General features: G+C 37.3%; 1 protein-coding gene across 2 annotated transcripts in view; it reads left to right on the top strand.

Moving 5' to 3' along the window:
* Positions 1 to 18,540, top strand: part of GMDS (GDP-mannose 4,6-dehydratase) — a 596,023-nt gene that overhangs the window by 472,908 nt on the left and 104,575 nt on the right. For both annotated transcript variants that reach the window (XM_087858114.1, XM_045811502.2), the window contains one exon: positions 3,778 to 3,896. In XM_087858114.1, coding sequence (XP_087714240.1) covers positions 3,778 to 3,896 — 119 coding nt within the window. The remainder of the gene's footprint in view (positions 1 to 3,777; positions 3,897 to 18,540) is intronic.

The raw sequence follows: 18,540 nt of genomic DNA, 5'->3' as shown, positions 1-18,540 counted from the left end.
TTCTCCTTCATTCCTTGAGAGACAAAGAGAGAGGACTGACATCTAAAACATGTAACCTCAAAATTGTTTCTATAGTCAGAAGCCAAAGCTGAGTGGCGATTTGATCACAGATTGTGGCCTGGCTGTGTCATGGGTCATATGTTCAGCATGTGAACAGGAAGGTGAGAAGTGGTGAGCTTTTGCCTCAGTTGTGCCGTCCATCAGAGAATAAATGGACCAAATCAACGTGTGCAGCTGTATAAGGAGGTGAATGGCTGAGTACTTCTCACACAGGGGCCTTTGTGTCTTGGACATGGTGTAGCATTATGATGGGATGCACTGGGCCTCGGCTTTGTGGCAAATTACTAACCCATTATCACACCAGAACACAAGATCATTTATCTTCTAATCCAGAATGTCACCTGTTCTTCATTTACCAGTCAATAACCATTAATTATGCTCAGTGGAAATTTAAACAAAGCCCTTTCTCTCTGTTAAAACCAGTAAACTATTCAGTAATAACAAATAAATCTGGAGTTGTATATCCTTTCCCTTCCCATTCCCAGACTGGAGTCTGGTACAATATGAACTTTAGAGGAAATGCCTAGAAATTGATAGGTCAAAGGCCGCAGATAGTCTGATGGAAAAGAAAAGAGCAGATTCTTGGCACTCACTTTAGTGAAAGTGAGAGGCTCCTACTGATCCCCAGATTCCTGTCGGGGAACAAAACAAGTTCCAGGGAACTTGTGCCCAGCGTTTAAAGTAATCCACCATTAACCAGTAATCATATTTTCTCCTTTTATTTTTAGCAAGCCCTTGCTTTCTTTCACATGACTAAAAATGTAATTTTTTCAAAACCATTCTAGCACAACATAGTGTTTCAAAAGAAATAAAATAAGCAGAGCAGTCCTGAAAGACCTATTTTAAATGTTATTTTTAGAATGGAAATTTGAGTAAAACACATGTAAGTGTATACACTAATCCCTCAGAAAAATGTTCAAATAGAAATTCTAGCCAGAAGCATAATTTAGTTTTTCCTAAAAACTTTGAAAGTATTTTTGAGGAAAGCCAAAAACAAGTGTGTGTGTGTGTGTGTGTGTGTGTGCGCGTGTGTGTGTGCGTGTGTGCACACATTCAGGGGAGATGGGAGGGTCAGCTTAGCTGGGGAAGGGTGGCCAAAGGGCAGGCTCAGTCCCAATGAAGCCAACAATACTGTGTGCCATTGGTCACACGGAAACTCAGTGAGATAATATGAATTCATTCCAAGGACCAGACTTGGGGCTCTTGTGTGGGATCTGGAAGGAGAGGTCAGAGTTTCCAGAGAGAGGAGAGAGAAGAGGGCATTCTAGGCCACGGGAACTGCACGTGCAAGACACAGAGACACAAGGAGCTAGCCCCCCACTGGGCCTCTGCTAATGTGCATGTGCCTCGGTGCCCGCAACAAAAGACACCTCTGTGAGGACCTGAAAAGCAGAGGGTGCCGGGCACAGGGCTTGGCCAGCAGAGCTGGGCTGCATCTCAGACCCCACTCCCCCCTCAGCCCAGAACATGTTTAATGGCCCTGAATTCAGGGAGGTACAAAGATTTAGGAGACTCTGTGCTGCATGGACTATCCCAATAAAGAGAACATCTTGCATTTTATACCTTTTAAAAACAGATCAAGTTTTATTATTAATACTAATCTAACTAGTGTGAATTTTTAAAGTGTTGTGACTAAATTCATCATCTGTGATCTCTTAGTGCAAAATGACCCTTGCAGATACTTCATGAATGCCAGCAAAACTCTCTCCTAGCCAAGACATCTTCGTTAGTCACTTCTCAGTGTGCCACTGACCCGAATCTACTGCCATTGTCCCACCAGTGTGCCCACCTCCAAAGTACATAAAACCACCAAAAGTCTCATCCTCCGTAGAACAAAAATAGGATTGAAAAGTCTTTTAATTGACCAAAAATACAAATGTTTGCAAGAAATAACTTCAAGTAAAAGATAAATATCTATTGTTTTTATTATTCTTTAGAAGGATGCCACAAATTCAATGAATAAAAAGGAATTGAGTGTTTTTGGGTTGCATCTTCTGAGAAAAAAGAAGCTGCTCCATTGGCTTCAGCGGCTTATTTTTCAGCTTATCCAACAGCAGTGAGGGAGACACCAACCAGAACAGTTTTCTTTAAATGTTAGAACCAGAGTGTGATACGCATAATATTAGGGGCTGTGTTCTCATGAAATGCCTTATTTTTACCTATTTTATTTTGAAAAGTGGGTGAGAATGAGGTAAAACACGGTTGTTGTTGGCTAGGATTTTTCTTAAAGAGGTATGCTACAGTCACACATGAGCTCTACTTTCGTGTTTTTTAATCTGCATCTTCAATCTGTGTAACAAAATCATTGAAATTAGTGTACAGTTCCAAACTGTAGAAACGATAGGCCCGTTGCTACTGATAAAAGTGGTTAGAACCAAGTGGAGCAGGGCTGTGACCACTGCCACCAGTTTGTATCTGGGACACACAGCTGCACTGTTACCCAACTGACTTCTCATCCCTGTTGAAAAAGTGCACTGGTGCGATGCGTGCACTGAGCACTTGACCTGGAAATGCTGCCTGACGAATCCTGACCGCTGGCGCGTTCTTAGTGTCACTCAAATAACTTTTTAAAAGGGGCAGTACTGTTCGTTACATTATTGTTTTCCCTTCAGTGATTCTTGATTTACTTGGCTTTTTGATGTCAACATGCTGAAAAATTTCCAACTTTATTGTTAGGAAATTTGGTTCTACTTTTCAGGAAGATCTGTTTTTAAATGACTTTTTCTTACCTTCCGTCCACGATATAAAGGAAAATCGGGCAATTCTTTATAAACTCTTCTTTTCTTAAATATTCTGTAGAAAGTTTCTTTGCCACAGAATATCTTGTTCCTCTAAATTGTAGCCCGAGAACCCGCTGTGTGACGATCAAGATGCCTAAAACATGTCCTCCGGTCTACCGAGTCTGACCTTCTGTGTCCCAGGCATCTATGCTGAGATGGGCCCCTGCTGATTCTGATGCACATTAAAGTTTGAGAACCACCACTGTGATGTTGAGAATATTGTGTTAAATTCATGGTCATTTTCTAGCTGCACGTGTCAAAGTATTCAAACAAGGAGGCCGTCAAACTGGTGATTTTTAATGCCTTAACAGCCTGTGTAGGTGAACCAAACCTAAGCCAGAGTCAGTGCACTCAGATCCAACAAAATGAACCTTAAGAACAACCAGTCACAAACAGCTACCGCTGCTTTTTCAAATAACGCAACTGTGTAAACTATAGTCAATCCCATAATTGCTTTGCTTTGCTGCGGTGTCCACTCTGTGAAAACTCCGCTCCTGGTTCCTGTTGGTGTAGTGCTCCTAACCACCTTTGGTTTAGTGCTGACTTATTCAAATTGATGTATGCGCCAATAAACTCTTGGGGGGAAAAGAATTTAATGTGCCTCAGTTTACCTTTTAGCAATGTCCATATCCAGCTATGGGGTGTTTTTTTTTTACAGATTTATTCATTTTAGAGAGAGAGAGAGAGTGCATGTGTGGTGGGGGAGCAGAGGGAGAGGGAGAGAGAATTTTAAGCAGACTGCACCCTGAGAGCAGAGCCTGACATGGGGCTTGATCTCAAGACCCCGTGATCATAACCTGAGCTGAAACCAAGAGTTGGTTGCTTAACCCACCGTGCCACACAGGTGCCCCTCAATTGCATGTTTTTGATACCACTGTATTTCTCAAGTGGCAGCTGGGTGCAACTTTAACTTGGACTTGCCTCTCTCTCTTTCTAGGCTATGTGGCTGATGTTGCAGAATGATGAGCCAGAGGATTTTGTCATAGCTACTGGGGAAGTCCATAGTGTTCGGGAATTTGTAGAGAAATCATTTTTGCACATTGGAAAAACCATTGTGTAAGTATGAATTGATTTCTGGCCATTTATCAGACATTTGCTGGTGAGTTTATATATGTGCTTTCTATTCACCTTGGTTTTGTCTTTTTCCCCTTTTACTGTCTTGTAAAGCAATACACAGTTTCAGTATGAAAGAGGGACTTTATTCTTCACTGTATACAATCCCTTTTTTTACCTTTTTTTATTTTTTAAAGGTTTTTAATTTTTTTAATTTTAAACTTTTTACTATGGCTAACACATGATTTACTGTGATTTTACTGTAGGTAATTCTACTTTTACCAGATCAATGTGATAATATTACACAATTGTTTTTAATATTTTCGTCTCTATTTTAAAATTTTGAAACCACAAAAAACTTAGAGAAAAATTTCAAATCCATTACAAACAATCTTCTTTTCTTTGTACTATTGAGAATAGGTTGCCAACCTAATGCCCATCACCCTGGACTTTTATGTGTATTTCCTATAAACAGTGGCATTCTCCTACGTAAACACAGTATGATCCTCAAAATCAGGAAATTCACAATGATAAGTTACTACTGTCTAATCCTCAAATCTTATTTGAGTTTTGCCAGTTGGGCCAATGCTATAATTTATACCAAAATGATCTAGTTTGTAATCCTGCGTTACATTTATGTGCTGTGTGACACAAATTTTGGAGTCAGATTTTTATTGGAATGCTTGAAAGATTTGTCAGAAATTCTTTATTATAGATGGAAAATTTTTCTTTTTTGGTAATTTTTTTATTGTGGTAAAATATATATACACACAATTTGCTATTTTAACCATTTTTAAGTATACATTTCAGTGACATTAAGTATATTCACAATGTTATGCAACCATCACCACCATCCATCTCCAGAACTTTTTAATCTTCCCCAACTAAAATTCTGTACCCATTAAACAGTAACTTGACATCCACCCCTTCTCCCAGCCCCTGGCAACCACCATTCTACTTTATGTCTCAAAGAATTTGCCTACTCTTGGTATTTCATATAAATTGAATCATACAGTATCTGTCCTTTGTGTTTGGCTTATTTCACAAAACTTAATATCTTCAAGATTGATCCATGTTGTAGCCTGTATCAGCATTTCATTCCTTTTTAAGGTTGAATAATATTCCATTATATGCATATGCTACATTTTGTTTATCCATTAATCTTTCGTTGAACACGGGGTCCCTTCCAAATTTTGGCTATTGCGAATCATGCTACTGTGAACATGGATATACAAATATTCATTTGAGTCCCTCCTTTCAATTCGTTTGAATATATACTTAGGAGTAGAATTCCTGGGTCATATGATTATGTTTAACTTTTTGAGGAGCTGCCAAACTGTTTTCCAAGATTCGTTTTTTAAATATAAGAAAGGACTATGATAGAATGACAGAAATTAGATTAAACCTTCTATCTTTAAAAAAAAAAAAAAGGAAACTACATAAAATATATGAAATAGTTGTTTTAGACATTGGACAACAGGTAATGCAGGTCTGTGATCCCTCATAGAAAAGAAACAAATGAGGTGAGCCCTGCAATCACTCTGGGCCTCTTCCTGGAGGGACAGTCTCAACCATGGAACATGAAAGGGGCACTCCATCAGAGAACAACTGTTTTGCTGAGTTGAGGAGGTAGAGGTCAGAATTTAGAGAGTCTGAGGCACCTAACATTAGGGGGCAAAGTTCTGGAAAGGTGGGCTCTACAAAGAAAAAAGAACTCCAGAAATCTGCGTAAGGACCCCATTTAGTTTGTACTGAATAATAAGATGTAGATGTGCTAGAAGAAATTCCATAAGCTTAGATGAAGAACTACCTGGGAGCTGGGAACTGAACATTCCTCAGAGCTTACTCAAGTCTGGGAGGCATTTGCATTTCAGCCAGCTTCAATGGAGAGACCTTGTTCATCACTCAGAGAAGTGATACAGAGTCTAGAGGGCTATGTCTCAGTAATGTGGCTAATCCTGAGAGTAAAGGCTATTCCAGACTTAGGCTAGCAAAGTTTAAGTACAAACTTCAAGAAGATCAAACTGGACACAAGGAACAAACTCCTACCATAACAAAGCCCGTGTTCTTCAAAAGAAGACAGTAAAATCTAGACTCAACAACATAAAATTCTTAATATTCATCATTCAATAAAAAATTAGAGTGTCAAGAAGCAGGAAAATATAACCTATAACCAAGAGAAAAAACAATCAGTAAAAACAGTCTGAGGAATAATAGAGATGATGTTATAAGCACTCAGGGACATTAAAAAAACTATTAAAACTATGCTCAGGTATTTTAAGAAAAACATGGGTTTAGTGAGAAGAGAGGGAAAATATATATTTAAGAATAACTAAATGGAGCTTCTAGAGATGGAAAATTAAATATCTGATATGAAAAATTCACTGTTAGCATGAAGAACAGATTAGATACTGCAGAAGAAAGGATTGTTGAACTATAAGTATATAGAAGTATAATAGTAGCAATGATCCATGATGAAACATAGAAAAAAGACTGGAGAAGGAAAAAAAAAACCAGAGTGTCAGTGACGTGTGGAACAGTATCAAACAACCTAACATGTTTAATTGGAGTCCCAGGGGAAAGAGGGGACAGGGCACAGAGAAAGAATTAAATATTGGCCCAAATTTCCCCAAATTTGGTGAAAACAATAAAATCACAGATCCTTAAGAGACTTAATATATCCCAAACAGGATTAACACAAAGAAAATTTCATCAGGATACATCATAGTCAAATTACTGAAAATAAATGCTAAAGAGAAAATCTTAAAAGGCAGCCAGAGAAAAAAGAGAATTATTTACAGAGGGAGAAATAAAGGAAAGTTTTGTTATCAGAAACTATGGAAGACAAAAGACAATGGAGTAACATCTTTAAATTGCTGAAAGAAACCTACAACCTAGAATTCTATACCCAGAGAAACTGTTTCAAATATGGAGGTGAATTAAAGACTATTTTCAGACAAACAAGGCTGAAATAATATATTGTTAGCAGACATTTAGACAAAAGGAAAATGATACTAGTTCAAAGCATGGATCTCTAGGAAGTGAAGATCAAAAGAAACAGTAAATATGTGGGAAAACATAAAACATTTTAAAATTTCTTTAAAAAGCAATTCGTTGAAAGTAAAAATCATAATATATTATGAAGTTTCTAATATGCATAAATTTGTATGACAACAGAGCATAAAGTGTGGAGCATAATGGAAGCATTTCATTATTATATTGTTTGTAAGATTCTTGAGCTAAATGCAAATTGATATAAAATTATTCAGAGATAGGCTGCAGTAAATTGAAGTGCATACTACGAACTACAGAGAAAACTACTAAAAACAAAATAAAAAATAGCAATAAGGCGATAGTGGATTTAAAATGTAATCCTAAGAAGTGTTTAGTCTAAAAGAAAGAAGGAGAAGAGACAATGGGAACAAGTAACAGATGGGACAAATATAAAACAAATAGTAACTGTATTGATGATTGCATCCATTAAATGCTCTAAAGGGAGATTAGTTGCACTTGATAAAAAAGGAATATGCCATCTACAAGAGACACACATTAAATATAAACATATAGGTTAAAAGTAAAAAGATGAAAAGAGAAAAAATGCAAACACTGATCATAAGAGACCTGGAGTGGCTGTATCTATATGTGACAAATTAGACTTCATTTAATTAGAAGGAAGGAGTCATTTCATAATTTTAAAGGGATCAATTCATCATGAAGACATACAATTTTAAATGTATATACCCTGTTACCATTAGTTCAAAATACTGACAGAACTGAGGAAAAATAGACAAACCTTATATTTAAGTACTTCAACACTCTTCTCTCCATAATTGACAGAACAAGTAAACAGAAAATCTTTGAGGATAGAAAAGACCAGAACAACATAATAAATCTACTTGGCCAAATTGACATTTGTAGAACATACCACCCACCTAGCCCAGAGCAGCTGAATACATATATATGCAATTGCACTTGTAACATTCACCAGGATAGACCATATTCAGTGCCATAAGAGAAGTTCATAAATTTTAAAGTATTAAAATTGCAAGAATATGTTTTGTGACCAAAATGGAATTCAATTAGAAATTAATAACAAAAAAATATTAAAGATCCCCAAACATTTGGAAACTAAACAACACATTTCTTTTTTTTTTAATGATTTTTTATTATATTATGTTAGTCACCATACAGTACATCCCCGTAAACAACACATTTCTAAATAACTCACAGGCTAAAGAAGAAATCACAAGGGAAATTAGAATATATTTTCAACTAAATGAAAATGGGAACAGCATGCCAAAATCTGTGGGATCCAGGTAAAGCAATGCTTAAAGAGAAGTTTGTGGCTTTGAACACTAATTGAAAGAAAGAAAGAAAGAAAGAAAGAAAGAAAGAAAGAAAGAAAGAAAGAAAGAAAGAAAGAAAGAAAGAAAGAAAAAAGAAAGAAAGAAAGGAGAAGATTCCAAACTAATTATCTATCATAAGAAGAAGGTTCCATTGTAAGAAGCCAGAAGAAGAGCAAATTAAACCCAAAGCAAACAGAAAGAAGAAATTATAAATGTAAGAACAGAGACTGATGAGATAGAAAGCAGAAAAACAGTGGAGAAGATCAGTGCAATCCCTAACTGGATAAACCTTTTATCCAGTCTGATCAGGGGGAAGAAAAGAGGACACAAAGTATATATATTAGAAATAAAAGAAGGAACATCACTACAGATCCTGTAGATATTAACAGAATAATAAGGATATATTATGAACAACCTTTGCCAGTGACTTTTTCAAAATAGAGGAAGCGGACAAATTCTGTAAAAGACACAACATTGCCAAAACTGACTCAAGAAAAAATAGAAATCTTGCTTCTATCTCTGTTAGAGAACTTGAATTTCAAGCATTTAAGGAAGAAAATAATACCCTTCCTATAAACTACTTAGAAGAGAGAATACTTCCTAATTCATTTTATGAGTCCAACATTACCCTGATACTAACAACAAAAACTGTTTACAAGAAAGGAAGTGTACAGACTAGTATTCCACATGAACATAGAAACAAAAAATCATTAAGAAAATATTACCAAATAAGCAATATATAAGAAGTTGATAAACCATGACCAAGTGGGATTTATCCTAGGAATGCAAAAGGAGTTTAACATTTAAAAATCAGTGTAATTCACTATATTTTAAAAAACAGAAGAGAGAAACCATGTAATTTTTTTCAATAGTTGCAGAAAAAGCATTTGAAAAAAATTCAATGACTGTTTATTACTAAAGAAAAAAAACTTTCGACACACCAGGAACTGAAGGAAATTTCCTCAAGTTGATAAATAGCCTCTGAGAAAACCCCACAATTAATGTTGACAGACTGAATGCTTTTCTCCTAAAAATCAGGATCAAGGCAAGGATGTCTCCTTTAATTATTCCTTTTCAAATTGTCTTGAAGAGCCTAGCCAAAAATAAAAGAAGAAAAATAAATGAAAGAAAGAAGTGTATCTGTCTTTATTCACTGATAGCATGATGGAGTACATATAAAACTTTTGAGCGTTCTACCATTGAAACAACTACTAAAACTAATAGGTGTATTTAGCAATGTCACAAGATACAAAATCTATGCATAAAAATCAGTTTTATTTCTATGTACTGCCAATGAACAATTGAAAACTGAATTTTTTAAAAAACAATAATACCACTTAAAATAGAATCAGAAAAACATGAAATACTTAGAAATGAATTTAGTAAAATATATGAAAGATCTGCACACTGCAACCTGAAAAAAACATGAGAGAAACCAAAATAGCTAAATGAATAGAGGGATATACTGTGTTCTTGGATTAGAGAGAACTGAATGTTGATAAGATGTAGATTCTCTTCAAATCAATCTATAGATTCAGTGAGGTCCCAATCAAAATCACAGTCATTTTTGGTAAAAATTGGCAGGCTGATTCTAAAATTTATATGGAACTGTAAAGGATCTAGAATCATTTTGAAAAAGAATATCAAACTTCTTTTTAAACTTAACCTGCATGATATTGACATAAGGATAAATTTATAGATCAATGAACAGAATGAACAGAATATAAAGCCCAAGACTAACACTTGTACCACCAATTGAATTTTTACAAAGATGTCAAAGTAATTAATTGGGGGAAGGATAGTCTTTTTAACAAATAGTGCTAAAATCATGAATAGCCATACCATATGGGGGTAAGGAGTGAAACCCAATCCATAAATCACACCACACAGAAATTAATTGAAAAAGGATTATAGATATAAATGTAAGAGTTACTAAAAACTAAAAAACCATTAGATGAAAACATAGGGGAAAGGCTTTGCAACTTCGAGGTAGGCAAAGATATCTTAAGTTGTTTTTCTACTAGGTTGAGTTATAAGAGTTTTTGCAAGTATATTCTCTCAGTCCATGACTGCCTTTTCCATCTCTCAACAGTGCCTTTCAAGTAGCAAAAATTTTACATATTCGTGTAATGCAGTCTGTTATTCTTTATGGCTTTTTGGTTTCTGTGTGTGTTTGCAGTGAATGTTTATACCAATTTGGGGCGAAGCCAAGGATTTCTTAGGACACCAAAAGCAAGAGCCATAAACGGAAAAAAATGACAAACTGAATATCACAATTAAAAACTTCTGCTCTTTGGAAGCAACCATTAAGAAAATGAAAAGGCAAGCATGGTCTGGGAGAAAATAAGTGTAATACTTAATATCAGACAAAGGACTTCTATCTGGATATGCAAAGATCGCCTGTAATTCAAAAATAAGGCAAATGACTCAATTAAAAAATGGGTCCAATATCTGAACATAACTTCACACAAGAAAATATACAAATAGCTATTTAGCACATGAAAAGATGCTCAACAAGACTAGTCAACTGGGAAATGCTCATTACAAGCACAGTGTAACACCACTACACCCCCATTAGAATGACTACAATGCCCAAGTATTGATGAGGATGTTGAAACAGCTAGGGCTCTCATACATTAGTGATGAAAGTATAAATGGTACAACCACTTTGAAAAATAGTTAGGCTTTCTTATAAAATCAAATCTATATTTATCATATGACCAGGAATTTTCCTAGACATTTACCAAAGAAAAATGAAAATGTATATCCACATAGAGACTTATACATGAATATGTATAACGGCTTTATTCCTAATAAAACATTGCCTTCCCTAACATTCAATGAGTAAATGAATAAACAAATGTTATGTATCTGTACAGTGGAATACTAGGATGAATCTTAAAATCCAATGGTTTTAAAATCTAAGCATAACTGCTTAGTGAAAAAAGTGAGCCTCAAAAGAGTACATACTGTATAATTCTATTTATATGATATTCTAGGAAAGAATAATTTGGACTGATAGCCAATCAGTGGTTGCTTGAGTATGATGGGCTGAATTTGGGGTGATGACTGGAATAAACAACTGGTAATTTTTGAGGTGGTAGAAATGTCTCGTATCTTGACTGTAGTGGTGGTTGCGTGAATGTATGCATTTTTCAAAACTCATCAAACTATACACTTGTTAGACATTTTAGTATTTGTAAATTATACCTCAATATAGTTGATTTTTTAATAAAAGGAATAGAAAACAAGGAACTTTAAGAGCCCATCATCAAGGAATATTTAAGTGAATTTAATCAAGTGTTATCACACTATTAAAAATAATGCTTAAGAGAATTTTGAATAACATGAAGTATGATTATGACAATGTTAAGTTTAAAAAAAAAAAAGATACACGAGAGGCTATGGACTCTGGGAAACAAACTGAGAGTTTCAGAGGAGAGGGGGATGGGAGATTGGGCTAGGCCAGTGATAGTATTAAGGAGGGCAACGTATTGCATGGAGCACTGGGTGTTATATGCAAACAATGAATCATGGAACACTACATCAAAAACTAAGGATGTACTGTATGGTGACTAACATGACATAATAAAAAAAATTTTTTTTAAAAGATACAAGTTTAGGTCTGTTGTATGATCTAAACTCCCTAAAACTATGCCTACAAAAGATTAGAAGAAAACACACCAAAAATTTAACAATGGCAGTTTCTACCTTGTGGAATTATGGACAGCTTTGAGATTCTACTGTATATATTGCTCTGTATCCAAATTGTCTGTGAGGAACTTATATCCTTTTTTAGTGAGAAGTCACCTTACACACATTTTTTTAAATTAGGGGTAGTATTACAAATGAGTCCCCAAAGAAGACTATCTTTTGAAAAGTGGATGAAACTTGGCCATTCTCCCATCTTGGAGATAATGTTGTTTTCAGTCACCAGGCCATTCTCTGACCTGTACTCCCATGAGCTGAATGCCTATTTTCTGACCTAGCACAGTCTCTCACAAAGTAGGATGCTAGTCCGGGAGATGTCGATGAAAGCATTCCATGTCTAGTTCATTTAGAAAATACTGGATATTATAACCCCCCTTGGAGAATTGCCAGTAAAAAAACTGTTTAACTTTGTTTAACCCGGCATTTTCCAAGCTTAATTTTTAAGTTTATATTAAAAGCTTACACAAACAAGAGTTCTATGGATTACCCACTGGGAAATGTTCTTCTGTCATTCAAACCTGAATAACAGATACCTGTTATGTCTGACTCCTTCCCGTCTTCGGAAGTAGTACTTGCCATTGGCAGTTTCTCCAAGAAGGCCCAGTGAAGCAGTTGAGTCAGTTTCACTAAAATCTATTTCAAATTTCAGGCAGTGGCCTTCATTTTGTTTCAAAAGGCAGACTAACCACAAATCAAGCTTTTAGTGATATATTAAAAATTGCATCTGAGTGGTATATAACATTTTGGTAAAATAAAAAGCTTTTTCCAAATTCTTCCGAAAAAGAGAGATTGATGTGAGGTGCTAATCATTCTAGATGAACTGAAGACCTGGCTTTGTCGCTTTCATAAGAGTCTTCTGGGTGGCCACACATCACATTGGCAGCACTTACCTGCCCAGTGCCCAGTACCTGCTTCAGGTCTTTCTGTGTCATAGCACTGGAGTTGTGGGAACAGAATGCTTACAATGCGTATTCTTCATAGTTTGTCTGAAAATATAAAATTCCTTCTCAGGGCTAGATAATAAAATCATGATGGCTTTGTGAATGCTGTCTGCAGGTTATGTTCTATTGTTTGTTTTTTTTCAATTTCCTTCCTCTGGATCTTCTTTGGGCCCCATGCATCAGCATACCGATCTCAGCTGGAAGAAGAGCTGGGAAGCCACAGGCAATTTCATGTGCTAGGGCCAAGGCCGCTCCTTGGGCTTCAGAGTCCCCGCTGCAGCTGTGAGCTTTGACAGGCCAGCAAGTCCTTCTTGGGAACCGTGTCCACACAGTCAGAAACCGGGCAGAAAGGAGCAAAGAAAACACACTGAGATCTGAACAAAGCTGGGAAGGCCAGGGATAGTACTGTACCTCAGTAACTCATAGTTTTATTATAATTTGGGGAAACATGCTTTTCGAGACCCTTCGGGGGTACAGACCTCTTTCTCCCAAGGATGCTGTTTTAATTTCTTTCAGACTTGCTCGCTTTCATTCCTAAGACACTCATCCTTATGTGTACAGAGTGTGGCATGCTGTTGTGTGTAAAAGCACAGTCCCAGTGCCACATCTCATGAGCTTGAATCCCAGACCCGAAACTTCCAGAGAGTCATTTATCATCCCTGTGTCTCCATTTTCCCAACTGTAAAATGGGGATAATAAGAGTACCTACCTCACAGGGATGGGGTAAAGAATAAATGGGTTAAATATATATGAAGTCCCTAAAACAGTACCTGATGCTTCCAACACTCTGTGTAAGTATTGTGATTAATAAAAGGGTAATTGATTGAAAACATTTGTCAACAGTGAAAACAAGGGATAAATAAAATGTGGAAACAGTAACATTAGACAACTGATTGTATGTGTGGAGACAAGAAATGTTTCATGTTGTGTGGCCAGACCGAACCGAGTGCTGACCCTCAGCAGAGAAAGGCCACCGCAGGAGCAAGAACACACTTGCACACCTGTAGGTGGATAGACGTTATGGACGCAATGAGACATCTCTTCGTCTCTCACTCCTGAACCCCTCTGAGAAGTAATGGGTCATTTATCAGAATTATCAGAACCTTTTTGCTGCATCTGTCTCCTGTAGAGCAGAGGTTCTCAAACTTTAGCGTTCTGTGAATCGCTTGGAGTTCTTTTAAATGCAGATTTGGAATCAGTAGGTCCGGGCAGGGCCTGAGATTCTGAATCTCTAACACGATCCCAAGTGATGCGCGTGCTGCTGGTCCACAGAGCACACTTTGAGTAGCAAAGCCTGAGAGAATTATGGCATCTCGGGTTTGACATGAACCTGACAATCATTGAGTCCAGTCCCTTATCACTTTCTGCCTTGTTTTTAGTCCTCTGTGACTCTGCCTTCCCTGTAGGCTCGCCAGTGGGCTCCTTCAGGGCGGAACCTAATTCTAGTTCCCTTCTGCGCCTTTCATTCCGCCCGGGGTAGTATCAGACATTTGGTAAAGAAATCAACATTTTAATGAGTCAATTATGGAAAAATAATTTTTGGAAATTGGGGGATTTGACTTTAGGGGGTTGTTTTTTGGTTTTTGGTTTTTGGTTTTTGGTTTTTTTTTTTAGAGGGGGGAAGGAGTACTTGCTTAAAAAATGAAAAGACTTAAATTCCAGGGCTTTCCATGAGAATGGTTCAGTGAGCTCCTGCAACTGCTTTGTTCCTTCTTTTTCCATCCTGTCTCTCTCATCTCCAGTATTCATAGGATCGCTTAAGTGCCAGTTGAATTTAATTGCAATTGGATTGAATTTATCATCTGATAAATTGAGGTAAAAAGAGTTCTCATTTCTGCCACTAATAAATTCAGGAATGCGCTAAGACAAGATGAAAAATTATCTAAAACCCAGAAGTCATACACATCTCTTTTCTTTCATATGGCTTGAAAGAGGTAGACCAAGAGATGACTGGAACCTCCAAAGATTAAGCCAAAGTTTCTGGAAATTGCTTCTGGTCCTACCCTGACTAAACCAATACCTGATATGAGATGAGATGCTACGCTTTTGTAATACAAGTTACCTCAGAGCCTAAGGAACTTTGGTTTATCTATTAATCATTTGGTACGCAGTCCCACCAGTTCTTGATAAATCAAGTTCTTACAAATGAACTAATCATTTACTTTATAAAGTAGTTTGCTTACTTCAAAAATGTTATAATAGCAATCTGTCAAAAATAACCTGAAAATTGGAGAAATGTCCAGGAGCTTATCTTTTTGGAAAATGTAACATGCTTTCCTGTAACATTTTACATTTTAAAACATTTGACATTGCTTAAATCCCAAGACTGGGAAAGTCCATAAACCTATGACCAATGTCCTGTTTGTGGTATTCTTAAGGTAATTTTGTTTCTGAATTGTAATATATAGGGCAAAAAAATTTTAATTTGAATTACTTTGTATAAATCATTTTCCATTCACTTACGTTTTCTTCCTTCCTTAAGCTATCTGACTTATAAATTTATTTTCCAGAAAAAAACATTTTGCAGGAAACTAACATTAATTAGAGAAATTAAGGTGTGGGCAAAGATATGGTCTTTTTTGTTTTAAATACAGTGCTGCAAGTTGAAAATTTAAACAAAAATTAAAACTGTACCTTTGCAATGTAATTTAGTGATCTAGATTATTTTTATGCCCTCAGTTTTCTCCATATTCTTTTGTGGATTTAAGATTGTATTGTGGATTACTTATATTGGGATTGAGGGGTTTTCTACACTTTTTAAATATGGAATTCATGTTGCTTTTAAACAGCCCTCCAAAGGCTTTATTAAAATGTGTACTTCAGAAGAAATCAGTATCCTCCACTCTACGGTGGAGGCAACTTAGCATCTTGGTCTGTAAACATATGTGCACTTTGTGCTCACGTTTTCTCAAGGAATCAAACATTTTGTTTTTAGGGGTGTTCTATTGAGCTCCAAAAGTTATGAAGGATGATATAAAATAAATTCTTGTGTGTGTGTGTGAAATATTCATACTAATAAAGCCTTAAATATAATAACAGTATTTATACTGGGAAGGAGAGACAAGTGAATGAGCATTTTTAGTAGTCAGAATTTTTTTTTGTTGTTTTTAAGGAAGTGAAACCGAACTCAGAATAGCCTTGGAGACACCCGGGTCCAGGACTTGGTAGTCTATCAGAGCTCTCTCTGCTTCTTAGAATGCTGCCTTCATTCCCTCAGCATTTCCCCAGGACAGAGGACGTCACTGAGAGCATTTCTGGGGATATAGACTAACACAGTGAATGAGGAATAGAACCTTTTTGATAGTTATCCATGTGGAAAACTCCTGAGGAAGGATTCTTGCTGGCACCATTGGGCCCATGGTAACCTCTAGACCATTCACAGAAGCCAGAATATGGGGCCAGTTCCTAGTTCCTGTCCTGTTGTTAGGGAGAGAGAATTCTGTGCTTGGCAGCCCCATAGAAATCCCTGGTCTAATGGAGAGAGGATCAAAGTCTTCCCCAACAGGGGGATATTTCTAGAAGAAAGGCAGAAAGTGGTGCTAAGCAGACAAAAACAACCTGTTCACATAGCATTTAACGATCATTTAGTATGAGCCCAAAGGTGTGCTATGAGCTGCCCACTTATTCAGTTTAATTCCAGGGCTGGGGGCACTGTTTTCACTGAGAAGGAAACTGAGGCACACTGAAGTTAAGTAACCTCTGAAGGTTACACAGCTAAGTAAGGGGTAGAGCCAAGGTGTAAACTGAGTATTTTCTGACTCAAAAGACCTTTCTTTATATTGCACTTTTCCTCCTACTTGTTTCTGTCCTTCAAAAGTACTCTGAAATGTGATCGTTGCATGCTAACAGTGGGGCCACATCATAAGCAAACAGCTCACAAAACCAGACCCAGGCCCGCATGCCTCTGTGAAAGGGAAGCCCCAACCAAAATGCCAAGAGAGCAAAAGAAGTTAAATGTTGGCTTTTGAGCTCTCAAGAGCCCAAGTTCTGATGAAAAAAGCAAGATTTGAAGGCTCTTTAAAGGATAATCTTCACTGGCTGCGGTTTTGTTTCTAAGCTCTGTCACTAGGAGCAAATCCCGCCTAACCTGTAGCACCACTCACAGTTCCTTGACACCTCCTGTCCTTTGGATCTGCAGTTGTAAGCGAATGAGACCGGCCGGGCATCTGTCTCAGTCACCATTGTCCTCAGTGCTGACAGCAGCTGGCCTGCAGTAGGTTGCTCTATGGTACCTTCTTACCTGAGCCCAAATGGATATCCAAAAGCCAGCTTGTCCAGAAAAGCCTTCCAAGAACACTCCTTATCGCCCTGACTTCCCGAAGTTAAGTTCATCGTGGGTCAGTCTCTCATGGTGGTGACAGCTATAGAGAAGCCCCTATGGTTCTTACCCCCAGGAGTTACGAAGGAGGGATGATAAGGACCTTACTGTGCACAAGGTGTAGGGATGGAGCGTACGGGCTGACCTGAGGAAGACAGAATCAGCAGCATTTGGTGAACAACTGGCTATAGAAAGTGAGGGAGAGCTTGACTAGTGGTGCCGTCAGTTAGGGTAGAAAACTTCCTGCCCTCTCGCAGTTTTTACCTGCTGTGCTTGGTGTGCTCAAGGGAAAGTTACGAATATTTTCTCTAAACGGAACTTTTTCTTTAACCTCATTATTCCACGACTGTCATATCAGACACACCAATCGGCATCTGGAGTGTTCTCACTCTAGCTATTTTAAGATCTGTTGTCACTTTCCAATTCTGTGATTGTTTTTGAAATTGTCTTGTAATTTTCACTGAAAAAGCTTGGAAAATATGTTGCTGTCTGTATGCCATCTTGGTACCAATATTTACTCTTGTGTCTTTAATATCATTTGAGTGAGCTTTACTTTGAATTTATTAGAAAATAGCACATCCACTTCAGTGTGGGTGAGTAGAAGACACTCAGGAACAGATCGGTACCAAGTGCGATCCTGATAAAATTTAAGGTAGTGTGTTGGGCAATTAAGTTCCCATTTGGTCACTTGTATTGACAAGGGGCCCTTATGACAACAAATGTGTTCTTCCAAGAATATTACAGGGTGTTTGTTTATTTGGAGGAGGGTGCGTTGTTGGGGTTGTTTTTAGTGTGATAGTTTGCTTTTCACTTCCCAACAACTTATTACTACGTGTAATAGTAATGTGAAAAGGAAGCACTTTTCTCCTACAACTAAAGCGCTACTAGCATAAGCCAAACAGACAAATCCTTGTCTTGACTAATTTTCTGTCATTAATCTTCTTAAATTTTGAGAAGAGGGTTCTAAGAATAGCCTGCAAACGTGAGCCACCACCATCTGTGCTGGGGGGAAAAAGATGTTTCTGCCAATGGAAATATTTATCATAGTTTGTGGCACTCTGTCTACATTTTGAGTAAAAACAGCAACGGGCAAAGATTGCTATACATTTAAAAAGAAACCCATTTCCAAAATCCTCCTGGCTGAGATAACAAGTCATTTTGTGCTCATGCATATTCTTCCCCTAATTGAGAATTGTTCCCTGGTGGGTGGGATTTCTGGCCCCTGGGCCTTGAGGATGAGGGTGAGGAGGCCTGTAAAGAGTGGAAGGCCAGTGGATGGAGGTTCGGGTGTGAATCTTGTACCCCTGTGACTGATGCATCTGCTATAAGGC

Source organism: Ursus americanus, chromosome 32 (genome assembly GCF_024610735.1).
Source record: "Ursus americanus isolate L20-20 chromosome 32, mUrsAme1.1.p, whole genome shotgun sequence".
Lineage (NCBI taxonomy): Eukaryota > Metazoa > Chordata > Mammalia > Carnivora > Ursidae > Ursus > Ursus americanus.
The sequence above is the reverse complement of the archived record's forward strand: the minus strand, read 5'-3'. Positions and strand labels throughout refer to the sequence as shown.